The 15,975-nt window shown below is 43.0% G+C and overlaps 1 protein-coding gene across 4 annotated transcripts in view; it reads right to left on the reverse strand.

Moving 5' to 3' along the window:
* Positions 1–210: 210 nt before the first annotated feature.
* LOC147896164 (OVARIAN TUMOR DOMAIN-containing deubiquitinating enzyme 12-like) overlaps positions 211–15,975 on the reverse strand; it is a 55,174-nt gene continuing 39,409 nt past the window's right edge. For 3 of the 4 annotated variants that reach the window (XM_087382412.1, XM_087382409.1, XM_087382410.1), the window contains exons 6-11: positions 8,457–8,531; positions 8,208–8,281; positions 7,992–8,040; positions 861–945; positions 720–776; positions 211–558 (exon numbers count right to left, since the gene is read on the reverse strand). In XM_087382412.1, the coding sequence (XP_087238538.1) occupies positions 482–558; positions 720–776; positions 861–945; positions 7,992–8,040; positions 8,208–8,281; positions 8,457–8,531 (417 nt within the window). In that variant the 3' untranslated portion in view covers positions 211–481. Of the gene's footprint in view, positions 632–719; positions 777–860; positions 946–7,991; positions 8,041–8,207; positions 8,282–8,456; positions 8,532–15,975 lie in introns of all 4 variants that reach the window. The other variant, XM_087382411.1, reaches the window with a different exon arrangement.

Genomic DNA, 15,975 nt, shown 5'->3' on the forward strand with positions numbered 1-15,975 from the left:
CATTTTTTACTTCTTGTCTAATAACCAAACAAGCAAAACACTTGAAAAGACTCCATATAAGCAACACCAAATGTAAGTCCCTTTCTAATAAACAATTGAGCAAAATATGTCCAAGTATCTCCAAGACGGAAACATGTCAGCAATATGAAAATATAAAGCATTAACAAGTATGTAAAATACTTGAGTTTTCAAAAAATGCAAAATATATTGGCAAGAACCAAGTCTGGATAGTTACAGCAGGTGTTTAATAATAAAAGCCTGCCTCATAAACGCCCTTCTTTGTCAGCACGTATTACATAAATAAAACAATGGCACCATTACATTGGAACCATCTCATAGAAGTTAGAGCTGTAAACAAAAGGAACCTTCAGGAGCCCATATGATCCATCAAAATAAAGGCCTCTTTACAAAGGAGAACTCAATACACCATGTTACATAGCAGATCTCCATCTCCTGGGAGCACTGCAATAACATCTGATCTTCATAATTTTAGCTTATTTTTGAAATATTGCCCCCAATGTCTTTTCTTCTTCTTTTGTCCAAAGAACAAAGGGACGTCTGCCATGCAGGCAAACAAAAAGGGAGGTTCAGAAAGAGAGTGTTCCTTCTTGCATTGTAACCCTCTCTAATCCTAAAAACCGCCCACTATAAACAGTTAAGATTATGCAAGATACCTGCAGGAATTTCAAGGCATTTAACTGGAATTAAAAGATAATTACCTCCTTCAGGATAAACAGAATTATAATGCACCTCAGACCAGAAGCTTAGGAAGATTACTGCAAAACCATACAATTTTCAAATTGATGCAATAATGAAGACAGAGATCACTAAGGAAAACTAAATCTTGAAAAATGGCGAACCTCTTTCAGATCGTTTCTGCCTTGGTAGGATTTGAACAAAACATGTGTCCTTGAATGAAGTCAAGAGACATATCCTCACTCCATACTGACAACCAATTCCACACAAACAAAAAGAACAACTTAGGCTTACGCTCAAAAAGGTTGGGAGGGGAGACACATCACATATACCAGCTCTCTCTCTCTCTCTCTCTCTCTCACACACACACAAAGATGAACACAAGAAGATACTGGAACATCAGCCTAGAACAAATATCCTAAAAGTGCCACAAGCTTAATTCAGCCTGCATGAGGGGTTTAAGGCTGAGAAGACAGAAGTAGACCAAGCCACCCATTTGGAGGGCGATACAAGCACCCTAGGCAACAGGCTCGGGCAGGAAAGGGCTGCTCAAGGCTCTCCTTTAAGGCAGTCCAGCCTGCTGGGAAAGGAGGCAGCAAAGCTAAAAAGGGGGCAGAAAAACTGAAGAGGTATGGCAAGAAACGAAAGGGAAGCGACTTTAAGGAAGGGGGAAAACTGGGGGGGCAGTGGAGGCACAGGAAGAGGTAGGGGGGCAGAAGGCTGGAAGCAGGAGGGGCGGGGCAGGCTATGGCCAGGGAGGGAGGAGCAGCACGCAAGGAGGGAGAGCAGCTCATCGGTCAATGTTGTGTCATGGAAGATGCACCCAGTGTTTCATGTGCAATAACACCTAAAAATATTTGAGACTCCGGAAAAGCAAGCAATTTTTTCTTTTTAAGAACCTTGAAAAAGTATCTAACATCTAGTGCATTGCGAAAAGAGCGCTACTCAACTTCAAATATAACTGCTTCTCAAGACATTATTGAGAACTCATCATACAGGGGTCAATAGGGGATCCTGTTAAGGGGTCAATATGGGGATCCTGTAAGAATAACAGATGGAGATTGCTTCTGTAGCCAACACTTCGCAGCAGAAGAAGATACCCAAGGGTCACACAATGATCATATCAAATCTCACTTCGTCTTGTGCACAAAAGTGTGTTGTGCGGTCTTCTCCCCCTCTCTCCTTCGCTCTTCTCCCCCTCTCTCCTTCCTAATTTCGTGTACTCGCCTAGCTGAATTGTTGCTACCCTTCACTGCTTGAGTTCCCAGCACGCAGTATTGGTCATGGATCCGCAATTCGAAGTGTCTAGAGCTGGTGTGTTTTGATGAAGATACAGAAGTTTGCAAGTCTGCTGAGTTTCACAATGAGTTCAAAGGATCTGGATGGGTGCCCTCCAGACGTTTGCCGATACACAGAGGTTTACAGCAGAACTTCACTTGGGGGACGGGACAGGAGTCGTGCCTTCTCCATTGATCCAGCCTCTCAAACCTACACGATCCAGGGCCTGCGCATTTTCGGGATAGACACACATGATGCAATGCCTCATCCCCGCCCATGCCCTTTGCCTTCACGAAAGGACAGTGTATGGGAGACCATGGTTGACGTGTATGATCGTTCTGATGCATATCATTCGACATTAGTGCAGTACTAAATGAACTAAAAATCTTGAGTGTATGTCTGATGGTATGTTCAATACAACAAAAAAAGACTGATTTAGAGTAGGTACTTGTATAAGCCTTTGAAACTTATTGAAACACAAATATGAACATAGATGCTTGATGGAGATGGACATGGAGAGGAGAGGGGGAGAGAAAGATTCTTGGTGAGACATGGAAGCGGAGATAGCTTGAGCCTTGTCCCTTGATGAAGATGGAGAGGGGAGACTCAAAAGTCGAGAGGTAGATGCTTTGGGTGAGATCATAGTGTGGAGAGAGGGGTTAATATGAACTTTTGGGAGGCCCAAAATCAGTTCGGCAACAACAACAACAACAAAACAAAATCACAACCCCCCCAAAAAAAAGGATGTATGGGACGGTTCCATGAGAGATGGTGTCCAACATCACTGCCTAGAACATCTAGGTTGCCCATTGCAGTTTTGTGATGGAAGGCCAGTAGGTTCCCCCAGCAGCTCCACTCTTCACCATCTTGCAAGAAATTATTGACACCTTGTGCACCATTTGGGAGCCCCAGACTTCAGGATCCAAGATGACCGTCGAGTGGGAGCTGCAAGGCTTGGCCTGCAGGTATATTTCATGTTTTTACCGAGCCAGCTATTCGCTGGATATATGGACCTCCACCTTGGTAGTTAGCCCCTGTTCCAGAGATTCCCTAGGCCGTGAACTAGATTCTCCAGAAACAGGCTGGTTTTTCTGACAGCCCAGTTCCTCTCTTTTTCCCCATGATTAATGCCTTTCAGCTGCTGATTTGTATGGTTGATTTTTCAAGCAGTTATTTTCTCAGGAAAGAAAAACCAAACATTCATAGGGGTTTTACCGACGATACACAGGATGGTTTTAGATGAGCAGCCATGCGTGAACAGAAAGACATTAGAACAAAGCAGCATGCTTTAAAATGCCATGCCTACTCTCACAAGAAGGAAATGGTTGACAAAGTTTTGAGTATATCACCCTAAAAGTTTGTCAAATGGCACCTATTTGCTAGAGGTTCCCAAGCTCTGTCGAATGGCAAATGGAATATATCAATCTGTGAAGGTAATTTGTTCAAGGACACCCACGGATATAGAAGTTTAGCCCATATATGGTGCATGTGTGTGCACGCACACCCACAGCACAGCCACCATTATCTTTATTCATTGGGCATCTCATGTTTCTTGTACTTATACGTTTGGGTCCTAAAGAAAAAATAAACATAAAAATCTCTCTCTGCATGCATTTGCAAATGCTACAAGAAATTTCTTGTGGCCATGACCACATCAACCTTACAAAAAAAATCAAATCTATACAAACATCTTACTCACAGGCTACTAGTTGTATTCTCTCTCCCCACCACTATAGTAACATAATAAAGGCATACATAGAACCCCGCCCCCCCGCCCACATCCTTCCAAAAAGAGTAGCATACCTACTATATCCACTACATTTATGGATCATTATTGGATATCCTATTTTCATTTATTTTTCTTATGATCACATGTTTACTGACTACATGTGTCAGTTCTTGTGAAAAGACTTCACACCCCAGCCAGTTTATCTTCTACAAACCTTGTGCACATGGTTATAACAATTCGGAGCATCTCTTATCATGGTTCATCACCATGTATGCTAACCCTTCAGTATAGCTCTTATCACCTTCAGTGTGACCATGTCACCTCCAATGTGCCTACATTATTTATAGTGTTATCTTTAGTATAACGTATGACTCCTTCACTAGCCTTGGGACCTGGGCTGGTCTCGATGAGCTGTTCCAGTACTATGAGCCTTCTTGGAGAACAAGCGGGGCTCGCTGGGTATCTCAGCCTATTTGTTGATTAAACATTTTAATGCATTTGATGAGCAAAAGAACTCTTAGTGTGAAGTCCTTCTCCTGGTTCAAGATTCCATGGATGCTAGCTGAAAGTTTATGCTTCATTTCTTACTTAGAAGGAGTAGGTGGTGCCAAGTATTGGTTGCTAGGAACAGGCCTAATCTGTGTGCAATTGTTTTGGAACTAAAAAGGCTGCCTATTTGCCATGTTTGGTGGGAGCCATTCTCAGCAAAGAATACGCATTGTTTATGGATGCCTAACGGGCTGTGTAATGTCATTGATGCCAGAGGGATGGTACTTGTATGACTGCCATATTGTTTGCAGTCTTGAGATGCAAGTTCTCCTGTGGGAAATAAGTTGATGTTCAGGATGAATGCTGCCCATAGGGTGAGAGACTATTGGTAGTGACAGTCCTCGACAGTGGCGAAAGCTTCCATATGCTTTCTTTTTCTGCTTTGAGCAGATAGTTAAACTTTTTTGGGCACTAGTGACAGCTATGGGGAATTGTGGGGCTAGGGGTGGTTACTAGTAACAGTTCTGGATAGAGTGCAAGCTTCTTGGATTAGGGATGGAGACCTACTGCCAAGAGTAGTGAGAGCAATGAGCAGTAAAGGCTATGCAGGGTATATGGATGCCTAATGGGATGTGGAATGCCCCGTAACAATTCTGGACAGTGTGCAAGCTTCTTGGATTAGGGATGGAGACCTACAAACCCAGCTAGGCACACAAAGCTAACTGGAAGTTTTTCAAGAAGCAGTACAAGGACCATCCCGAACTGTTCGAGGGTCAGAGGAGAGTTGCGAGGAGATGGTTGGACTCCGTAGGTACTTTGCACTTTGGTGCAGGCGGACGGTTGGCGTTTGAGGCAACCGTGGTAAGTCTACTTCTTCTCATTTAATTTATTGTTCTATTTATTTTATTACATATTGCATGCACTTTATCTAACTCTCATAAATTGAGCCCACAGCAAGCTGCAATGGGTCGCCTTCCCACAGACACATAGAGACAAGACGCACATTTCACATAGGAACAAAGCCGTGGTTTTTTGAGATGAAGGCCATAGGAGCGACGGTCAATTAGGCTGAGGTGACTGCTCGCACGGTATTAATTGTAATCTCACTTTTTAAATTGTTTTATTCTTTAAGTTCCAATCTAATTTTCAATTAATATGGTTTCACTCTTAGAGTGCAAGCTCGAACATCCCATCAGCAGAGGTGCCGTGATGACGAGAGATTAGGCTTACACAGCTTCGACGAGGGCCAGGGATCAGGCGCAACTCATGACAGCCAGGGATCAGGCGTAGCTCACGAGGGCCAGAGATTAGGCCAACGCGACCACGATGAGGACGAGGATGAGAATGACGATTCGAATGAGCAGTAGTAGTAGTAGCATTAGTAGTAATTTGTATATACTTCAGCATGTATATGCTTCTCTATATCGGCTCGTTTGAGCGATTTTGTATCACCCTTTTCAAAAGGGTAATTTTGTTACAAACAATGTTATATATCTTCGGCATGTATATGCTTTTGTCGCTCGGCTCGTTTGAGCGACTTTGTATCACCCATTTCACAATGAAAATTTTATAACAAAGAACATTCTTTTGTAATTACTTTTAAAAAAACATTGGTGGGACAAAACAGGGCTTGATGTGGCCCTGTTTAGCCCCACTAATGTTTTTTTTAAGCTTTTGTTAATCGTCGCTATATAGTGACGTTTACCAGTGTCGCTATATAGCGATGTTTACTAGTGTCGCTATATAGCGACACTTATATAGCGGCCGTTCTTTTCCGACGCTAATAGCGACATAAATATCGACCTTTGCGTCCGTTTTTAAAAAAAAACTTTAGTATAAAAAAGGTCGGTATTTCCGTCGAAAAATAGCATGTGCCTTGTAGTGAGGACCTCCTGATCAAAGATGGGAGAAGGGGCTTCAGACTGCCACAGGAGAGAAGGGAGTGCTGATGATTAGGGAGAAGGGACACTAGACCGCAGGGAAGAAGGGACTCCTGATGATTGGGCGGAAGGCGTACGGCTTTGTAGCCTACTGGACTGTCTCAACTCCACAGGAGTAATCTCAGCTGGTGTGGGATTGGGGTGGTTTGGAATCTGTACTGCCGACTCCTGGGGGGTGTTTAGAGTACCTGTCATATATGTGTATAACTCTCCAAGAGTGGAAGGATGCCCCAAAATGTTATATAACTCCAAAAAAATGACATCCCGAAGATTAGGCGAGGCTGAAGAGCTTCTTGGCCACATGATGAATTGAAGAAAAGAAAAAAAGAAAAAGAAGATTACCATCGAGCATGCCCTCTTTTCATCATGCATGCAATCATTGGGACAAAAGAAAAAATAGAGTGACAGCCTGACATTGAGCAAGCATTTACAAACTCCTACATTCTTTGAATTAGAGTGACAGAAGTCTGTATCTGCTTGCTCAATGTCAGGCTATTGAAGCTTCACGTGTGAAAAAAGAGAGGAGAAAAGAAAGGAGAAGAGAGGGGAAAGAGAGAGGAAAAGAGAGGGAAAAAGAGAGGAAAAGCGAGAACGAAAGAGAGGAGAAAAGAGAGAAAAAGAGAGAAGGAAAGAGAGAAAAAGAGAGAAGGAAAGAGAGAAAAAGAGGGAAAAAAAGAGAGGAGAAGAAAGAGAGAAAAAAAGAGGATAAAAGAGAGAAAAAGAGAGAAGGAAAGAGAGGAGAAAAGAGACGGGAAAAGAGAGGAGAAAAAGAGACAAAAAGAGAGAGAAAAAGAGAGGATAAGAGAGGATAAAAGAAAGAGAAGGAAAGAGAGAAGAAAAGAGAGAAGAAAAAGAGAGGAGATAACAGAGAAAAAGAGAGGAAAAAAGAGGAGGAAAAAGAGGAAAAGAGAGGAGAAAAAAGAGAGGAAAAAAGAGAAGGAAAGAGAGGAGAAAAGAGGGGAAAAGAGGGGAACAAAAAGGAGAAAAAAGAGAGAAAGAATGCTCCATCATGCATGCCCTCTTTCTTTATCCTGCCCTCATGCTTCAGTCCAATTTTCCTCTTTCTTGGACCCACGCTTATGCAATCCCTTATTTCCTCACGAATGCTTAAGGCATTGAAAATTGAGAGAAAGCACCATCTTACCATACCCAATGTTTTTAATATTATCTTATACATGGGGATTCTCCTACTGCCAAGAGTCATGAGAGCAGTGAGCAGTAAAGGCTATGCAGAGTATATGGATGCCTAATGGGATGTGGAATGCCCCGTAACAGTTCTGGACAGTATGCAAGCTTCTTGGATTAGGGATGGAGACCTACTGCCAGGAGTGATGAGAGCAGTGAACAGTAAAGGCTATGTAGGGTATGTAGATGCCTAATGGGATGTGGAATGCCCCAGATGTAAGAAAGAATGTATCCTTTACGTAGCCTGGAATTCCGTGCCTCTCACTTAATTAAAGAAATACTGAAAAAGGTGCCAAGGTTTGGGGCCAATCTGTGTCTTTGTCTTGGTGCAAGGGCGCTCTAGCTCCCAATCTGCTAGTTATACTTTTGCTGAATTATTGATATAACAGTGTTGGCTGGTTATTTGTTAGTTCTACTGCTCTTTAATTTATTGCAGGCCGGTTTCAGTCTCCAGCACCAGAAAGATATGTGTGTGATTGTTAATTTCTAAGTAATGGCTATCTAAGTTTATCGAGTAATTAAATCGAAATTGCACTTCGGCATAAGCACAACTCTAACAAAAAGAAACAGAAAAAACAAAAACCACCATATGCTATTGCAACAAATGTTACAACAAATGCATCTTTTAGATCATGAACCTAACCATAAATCAATCAAACGAGGTTCAGACATACAAAATCAGCAGCAGCTTGCAAAGTAACATGATCGCCCCACTCCCCAGGCCTTGCAAAATAGAAATACATGATGTTAATAATTTGGTTAAGCCAACAAATGACATGCATTCAAGTAAGCTAGAATGTCATCTTTGTTTCGCTCGGAGTTATCAGATATCAGGGCCTTCTCCTGCCAAGATTCCCAAATTTAAACCTCAGGTAGATGAGAAGATATACTTGGCGATTTTTTTGACGTATTCATTGTATGTCATGGGTACATATCCCTCATAAAACTCAGGATGTGCTCTCAGCTGCAAATATCAAAATAATACATAAGAACAACATTTTCTATGACAACAAAAACAAGCTTGTAAAATGGAAGGTTGAAGAGCTTTGCAACACTAATTGAGAACAGAGTATTAAATCAGGTAAAAGCACACCTTCAATGAAAATTTGGCAAGGCAAAAAGGGCAACCTAAAGTATACCTGTTTTACAACATCATCTCTCACAGATTTGTGATGTACAGGCGTCCGATATAGCTGATCTGAGAATGCCCGAAACTGATTTCAAACCATGCATCAACAACAGTAGTAAATCACTACCAAGGCACTGCTTGGCAACTAGAACGAACTCACTCACTCATACTGCCATGTCCTTGGCCATTCCAGCTAGAGCTTATTCCCAGGTAAACAACCATGAAATCATGATTAACATAAAAAATGAATAGATATAAGGATCAAAGCAAACAAGTGTCCAAAGAGCGCAGGAAAAACAGAGAGTGGCTATGCTATACTTCCTTTTTACATAGCAACCCAAAGTGTGGTGTGTGTAAACTGTGGAGTAGGAATGAGTGTCTATGATTCATATATGAATCCATGTAACATGTATGTGTCTCTGTTCATGAGAATACATATATTATGAAAGTATGCATGGATGTCGTATATATGGAAACATGAGTGGAAACTGTGAATGTATACATGGGTGCATGTACTTCACCAGTTGTAACCTAAATTACCACCACCATTGGTCTCCCTTTCTTACAGAAAAAAGGAGGATAGCAGATCACACAGTCAACGACATTAGTTCTTGAAAAAAACCAAAGACACTATTTCCCAAAGTACAATTTACAGGCATGATACTGGCAGACTTTCCATCTTATATGGGTCTCATTTTTGCCCAGAAGAATATCAGTCGCAAGCAATTTCCAGAGTAAGCAATAAGTGTATCATCTGGAAAAAGCCACAGGCTATTCTGAGCTTAAGGGTGGACAACATAATAAGGACACACCAACAATCTGCATTTTGCTGCTGAGGGCATAAAAATTGAAAATACTCTCACAATGTATTCAAGGGCAGAGTCCATTAGCACTTATTTTGTGAATCCTTTCACTGGATAGAATGTTCAATTGGCATGGAAAATGCATGGAAATAGTGTTTTGGTATCTTGTGCGCATTTAAGTGACGTGCATAAACTGTAAGTGTCTGAGAAGCAATCGGCATCTTTAATTCATATGTAGATGCACTGGGTACATGGATGAATTATGAAGGACTCAATCCAGGAGGTCTCACTATTCATAGACCTTCAAAGCCCAGATTTGGAGTGGTGTACATTGTCGTGGAGAGGCTAGTATCAGTGTGGCACCATCTCATGCAAACCGTGTCATGGAGAAATTGAAAAGATAGTAAGAAGACTGGATTTGATCCCACTTGCCTGTGGAGTTCATGTTTGTAGTGTATTATCATGAGATCTCTCTATTCCATTTTACGTATCACAACTCGAGAGGGATTTACTATGGGCCTCTTGTTTGCATCCATGACACGTGCTTAGGAGTCTATAGAGAAGGGACACCCAGATCAGTAACACATGCGAGAGGTGTATAAATTTGGATTTATAACCAATTAGTAATGCAACAATTTTAGTGATGCAACATGCCTTCTTTCTTTTATGGACTTTAAGAACTGTCAATGTTCAAGATGATGGATCTATAGACGTCACACATTGGAATTGGTTTCAAAGACCCATCCATTGTGTTGCCCTCTTTCAAATCCTTTGTAGCGAGCAGATGCAAGTGCAAAAATAAATAAACAACTCACCAAGGGCTGGTTGGCTTACGTTCGTAAAACTTATGACACAAGTAAGGCCACCTATTATATGACCCAATGTTATCATTCCGTAACTAAGTGGGGTTTTTAAGCCATGCAATGGAAAAAAGCCGTAAGGCAGCTAGAAGTCATGTTTCTTGGTGGGAGAAATATTGCAGAAGGTGCAAACATAGACTATTAGGGTCTTATCATAAGTTTCACATTTAGACCTTGAAGCTCTAAACTACACCCTCGCCATTTATTATTCCAATGGATAGATTTAGGAGCTTGCCATTTCAGTTCAGTTTTGTCTTTCCCAACTAGTTGAGTCTTAGCTCTTGACACATGCTACATATACATACTATTGTATACAAGATTGGTCCTCTAGGGCATGCGAGAGATATTGTAGTACACATGCCTTAGTGCCACACAAAGAGGAGAAACAAGGTCTATAATGCCCATATAGAGAGACTTATATTCTGTAGGGAGAAGCAAACCTTTGAGAGCCTTGTTGGACCCATGCAGGTAATATACTTCATGATGACTTGAAATTTTAATCATGACACTGTTACACTTTGACATCTCTTGTATGTACAGTAGGGACTCGGGAGCGAGGACTGCTTCGTGAGTGTGCCCACCTAGTGTGAGGTAGATCATCAAGTTAGGAGGGTGCTAGATCAGTGCTAGGGAAGGGATAGGGGCTGGTTTCTGGACGGAGTCAGGGCCTATGTGGGGCTAGAGTGCCATTTGGAGGCCATCGAGGGACTATTGGAGCGTGCTGCTGAGAGGCTGGGCAGATCGGGTGCGGTTTCTTGACCGAGTCAGGGTCTGTATGTGGGCTAGAGCGCCACGTCAGGCCACCCCAACAGCTAGAGGTTGGGGGCCAGATCGGCCACCCAACCTGGTCGGGTTACACCGACCAAGCACGACCCACTTGGGTCGGGTTAGGCTGACCTGTTGGTCGGCTAGGTCAGTGCCGACTGCAAGGGGGGTCACCCCACTTGCCCCTCTTTTTGTATCTTATACTTGGAGGTTTTCTCAGCAATTGATGCAATTTTTTCCCGATCTTTGAGTGTCGATTGTCTCTTCCTCCATATCATTTTTCCTGCTGTTTGAGTTTGCTTGGTGTGCTCTCAGTTTGTTGTTCGCATTCCACATGGTATTAGAGAGCAGGTCGACTAGAAGCTGGGACCTAGAGAGCGTTTGGAGCAGGCAACAGTTCGGATTTCTTTGCTGCTGTTTGGAGGCCATCAAGGGACTTTTGTAGCGTGCTGCTGAGAGACTGTATAAAGAAAGTACTTGGAGACAAATAAAACAACACTGAAGACTAATGATAGCTGAAGAAGAAATATATATATCACCAAAGGAACTCAATACAAGATAAGAGATATCTGAGAAAGAAACTGTGGAGAGCAAACAGCAGTCCTCCAGAACAGCCAACTGAAGTGGGCTCTGCACTAGCTCCACTAGCTGCAACTAAACCAGATCTGGGTCAGCAACCTATTGCCAGAAGAGCAAAGGTTTGCTGCAGATCTGGAGGAAATAATACAGCAGTAGAGAAATAAGTTGATGCTGATCTGGAGCAGCAGCAGGAGAGGATGATGAAGCGGAGACAGAGGAGGCAGAGATGTTGGAGCTGAAGCAGAGGAGGCAGAGATGTTGGAGCTGAAGCAGGAGAGGCAGAGATGCTGGAGCAGAAGCAGGAGTGGAGTCAGAGGATACTGGAGAGGATGCAGGAGTGGAGGCAGAGAATGCTGGAGAGGATGCAGGAGTGGAGGCAGAGGAGGCAGAAATGCTGGAGCGCAGGTGTGCAGCAGCCTGTTCCAACAAGAGGTGTGTGAGTAGCCACTGCCTTTTATAGGCCTGACCCATCTGGTCGGCCAGTTCTGGTCGGTCAGGTCGGCCAGTTCTGGTTGGCCAGTTATGGCCTTTTTGGCCATTTGTTTGGCCCTGGTTCCTGTGTTTGGAGATTTGCCAGTTTTGGCCTTTCTGGCCATTTGTTTGGCCCTGGCCTCTGCATTTGGAGATTGCTTGTCTTAACACCCCCTCTCAGTGTCCAAGGTAGAATGGTTCCAGGGGTCATCAAAAAATGGTTCCAGGGGTGATCTATCTTCTTCATCAACCTTTTTTTTTTTTTTTTTTAAACAGAGGGTTTTCATTTAGATGGAGATGCCTACAAAGTAGGTTTTCATCTTCGCTAAATGCCCAGTACTGATGGTACAATCATAAAGTACAGAAAGAGAGGTGCTTAAGGAGTGCCCTCGCAGGGGATTTGTTCACTTCCTTAAACACTAGTATACAAACACTGCTAAGGAGAAGGAGGCGGTGCACCAATCCCAAGCTGACACGTCCCAGCACTCCTGAAACCTCTGATCTACAAGCAAACACAAGAACATACACACAACATGAAAGACTGAGCAGGTTGCTCACCACCCAACCATGACATCTACGGGATGTGATCCCGAATCAGGAGATGTCCCCTCTGAGCCACGAGCTGAGCTACTGGCACGAACTCCCAACCAGATCCAAACCAGCCTGGTGTCCCATACCACCAGGTGGCGCTGTGAAGCCTGGGATCTGCTACTGGGCCTTGGGCTATGCTAAGATGCAGGTGCGCGTCCGCAACTCAATCCAGGATCAGACCTAGCACCTGGGAACGAAACTTGCTCCCATCAACTCTCTGAGAACTGAACCCCTGGGCCCCTTTTATAGACTCGGGCCCCAAGCGCCAAAAATAGCGAAGACCTCTAACTGGTTCGTACCCTTGCCACTCAACCCGAGAATCAAGCCTGCCTAGCTCTAAGCCTCCCCCAGGCTAGCTGAGCTAGTCTTGTGTACCCAGTACACGTCAGATACCAATCCGTGCACATGACATACTTCCCCTCCTCTAAGAACTCACTCCTGAGTTAGCTAAAAAACCCGGAAATGTTCTTTGGAGGTTCTGTAATGTCTCCCATGTTGCATCCTCCTCAACACAATCCTTCCACTTGATCTTGTATTCCGTGATAGATCGATTACGAATCTGTCTGTCACGAAATTCAAGAATACACTCTGGTTCGTGTGGAATAAAAGTCAAATCTGTAACTTCTATTATCTCTTGAGGAGAAACAAGTTGATCATCGGCACCCAAGACTTCTTTCAGTCTACTGACATGAAAGATTGGATGTACTTTAACATGAGGAGGCAATTCTAGTCGATATGCAACTGATCCAATTCTTTTAATGACCTTGAACGGACCACAGTATCTGGGGGATAATTTCGGAATCAAACCAGTACTTAGGCTCTTGGATTCCTTGGGAATTCGCAAATATACCATCGTTCCTTCAGAGAACTCTCTATGTGAACGATGTCTATTAGCATAAAATCTGTCCTGATCTTGGACACTTCTAATAGACTCCTTGGCAAACTGCAACATTTCCTGCATGTCTTGCAAGAAGTTCTTAGTAGCATCATTTTGAATCCCTTTTAACCCAACCATAACTGGTGACTTAGGTTGAAACCCGTACATAAGCATAAAAGAACTGTAACCAGTACTGGAATGCTTTGCACTGTTGTAAGAAAATTCTATCATAGGTAGATAATCTTCCCATGAAGACTGTCTCTTAGATACATATGCCCGAAGCATATCTTCAACCAACTGGTTAACCTTCTCTGTACTACCATCGGATTATGCATGATCTGAGGAACTCATACTTAGAGTAGTTTCTAACTTCTCAAAAACAAGTGTCCAAAAGTTACTTGTAAACTTTGAGTCCCTGTCACTGACTATGTCAGATGGCAAACCATACAGCTTAAACAAGTGGTCCACAAACTCGTGAGCCAGCTGAACAGCTGAAATAGTTGTTCTAGTAGGTAAGAATCTAGCCATTTTTGTCAACCGGTCGACTATGACCCAAATGGACATGACCCTTGCGCGTTCGAGGCAAACCAGTAATAAAATCCATGGAAATACTTTCCCATTTATTACCTGGAATCTGTAATGGCTGTAATAAACCCGCGCTTCTAAGGCGTTCTGCCTTAGTAACCTGACAAACCCGGCAACCTACTACGTAGTTCTCAATAAATGCACGCATCTTAGGCCAATAAAAGGTATGCTTCACAAGAGACAGAGTCGATGTATACCCGGATGTCCAGCACTAGGAGCATCATGACACTCCCAGAGAATCTTGGATCTAAGTTCCAGAACATTTGGCACACAAATCTTTCCATTCCAGAACAACAAGCCGTTCCTAATCATCCACTGACCTCCCGCCGCCTGTACCGTAGGTGGCACAATCCCTGAGTCCTGGTCAACCATGGAGCTCCCATCCTGGACTCTCTGCCAATAAGAACTGAAATGACAATCAGTTGCGTAAAGCCCTCTCAAGGATTGAAATAGGTCTGAGGATATTTCCGTAAATGACATAGCATTTACAAACTTGACTCGACTTAAGGCATCCGCCATACTATTCAACGAACCCTTTCGATAACATATTTCAAAATCAAAATTTTGCATTGATTCTGCCCATCTAGCTTTCCGTCCCCTCAATTCAGACCCATCACACACATACTTAATTGACTGATGATCAGTCAATACAAGAAACTTCGAACCATACAAGTAGTGTCTCCAAACCTTAAGGGCATACACTACAGCATAAAGTTCATTTTCTAGTGTGGGCCAACGATATTGGGTGTCGTCTAGCTTCTTACTCTCAAAAGCTACAGGTCTGCCCTCTTGGAATAGAGCTGCCCCAATCGCAAAATCACTCACATCGGCTTCTAAAACATAAGGCCGGGTAGGATCGGGTAATGCAAGAACGGGTGCTTCCTTGATAGAAAACTTCAAGGTTTCAAAAGCCTTGTTCAATGCATCATTCCAAGAAATTGACTGGGTAGACATGCATCCACGACCTTTCAATATGTTTGTCAGGGGTGCCGTGATATGTGAATAATCACGCAAAGATTTCCGTAGAAATATCGTAAATCCTAGGAAAGAACGAAGTTGTTTCACAGTCTGAGGAATAGGCCATTCTAAAACCTTCTGGATACGATCCAGATCAATGCTAATACCTTCAGAAGAAATCTTGTGTCCTAAGTAAATGATCTCCTTCATAAAGAAGTCACATTTACTCATCTTGGCATAGAGCTTATGCTGTCTTAGAATAACTCAGACAATCCGGAGGTGTCCTATGTGATCCTCAAGCGTTCGGCTATATACCAAGATGTCATCTAAGAACACTACAACAAATTTGCCCAGAAAATCTCGGAACAAATCGTTCATCATTTGCTGGAAGGTGGCAGGAGCATTGGTCAAACCAAAAGGTAATACAAGAAACTCGTAGTGGCCATACCTAGTTCGGAATGCGGTTCTATCTATGTGTTTAGCATAGATACGGATTTGGTGATAACCCGTACGCAAATCAATCTTAGTGAAATACTTCGCTCCGGCCAAACGGTCTATCAGATCATTGGAACGAGGTAGAGGGTATCGATTCTTAATTGTCACTTTATTCAATCGTTTATAATCTATACACATTCTCCATGTAAAATCTTTCTTCTTCCTTAAGAGGACAGGTGCACCCCAAGGTGATTTACTTGGGCAAATATAGCCCATATTCAGGTAATCCTGTAGCTGTGTAGCTAGCTCATCCTCCTTAAGCTGGCTCATCCTATATGGTGGTACACTAATAGGTTGAGCGCCAAGTACTAAATCTATGCGATGATCTACTCCCCGTTCTGGAGATAAACCTTCCGGCAGTTGAGCAGGGAATACATCCTTGAAACTATCTAACATTCTCAATTCACGGTGTTCAAACACACTTAAATCATTCTTGTTATTTACACAGATACCAACTGCTCACCACCCAACCATGACATCTCCGGGATGTGATCTCGAATCAGGAGATGTCCCCTCCAAGCCACGAGCTGAGCTACTGGCACGAAC

Source organism: Dipteris shenzhenensis, chromosome 12 (genome assembly GCF_047967505.1).
Source record: "Dipteris shenzhenensis isolate YYH24624 ecotype China chromosome 12, Dip_SZ_1.0, whole genome shotgun sequence".
NCBI classification, from domain to species: Eukaryota; Viridiplantae; Streptophyta; class Polypodiopsida; order Gleicheniales; family Dipteridaceae; genus Dipteris; species Dipteris shenzhenensis.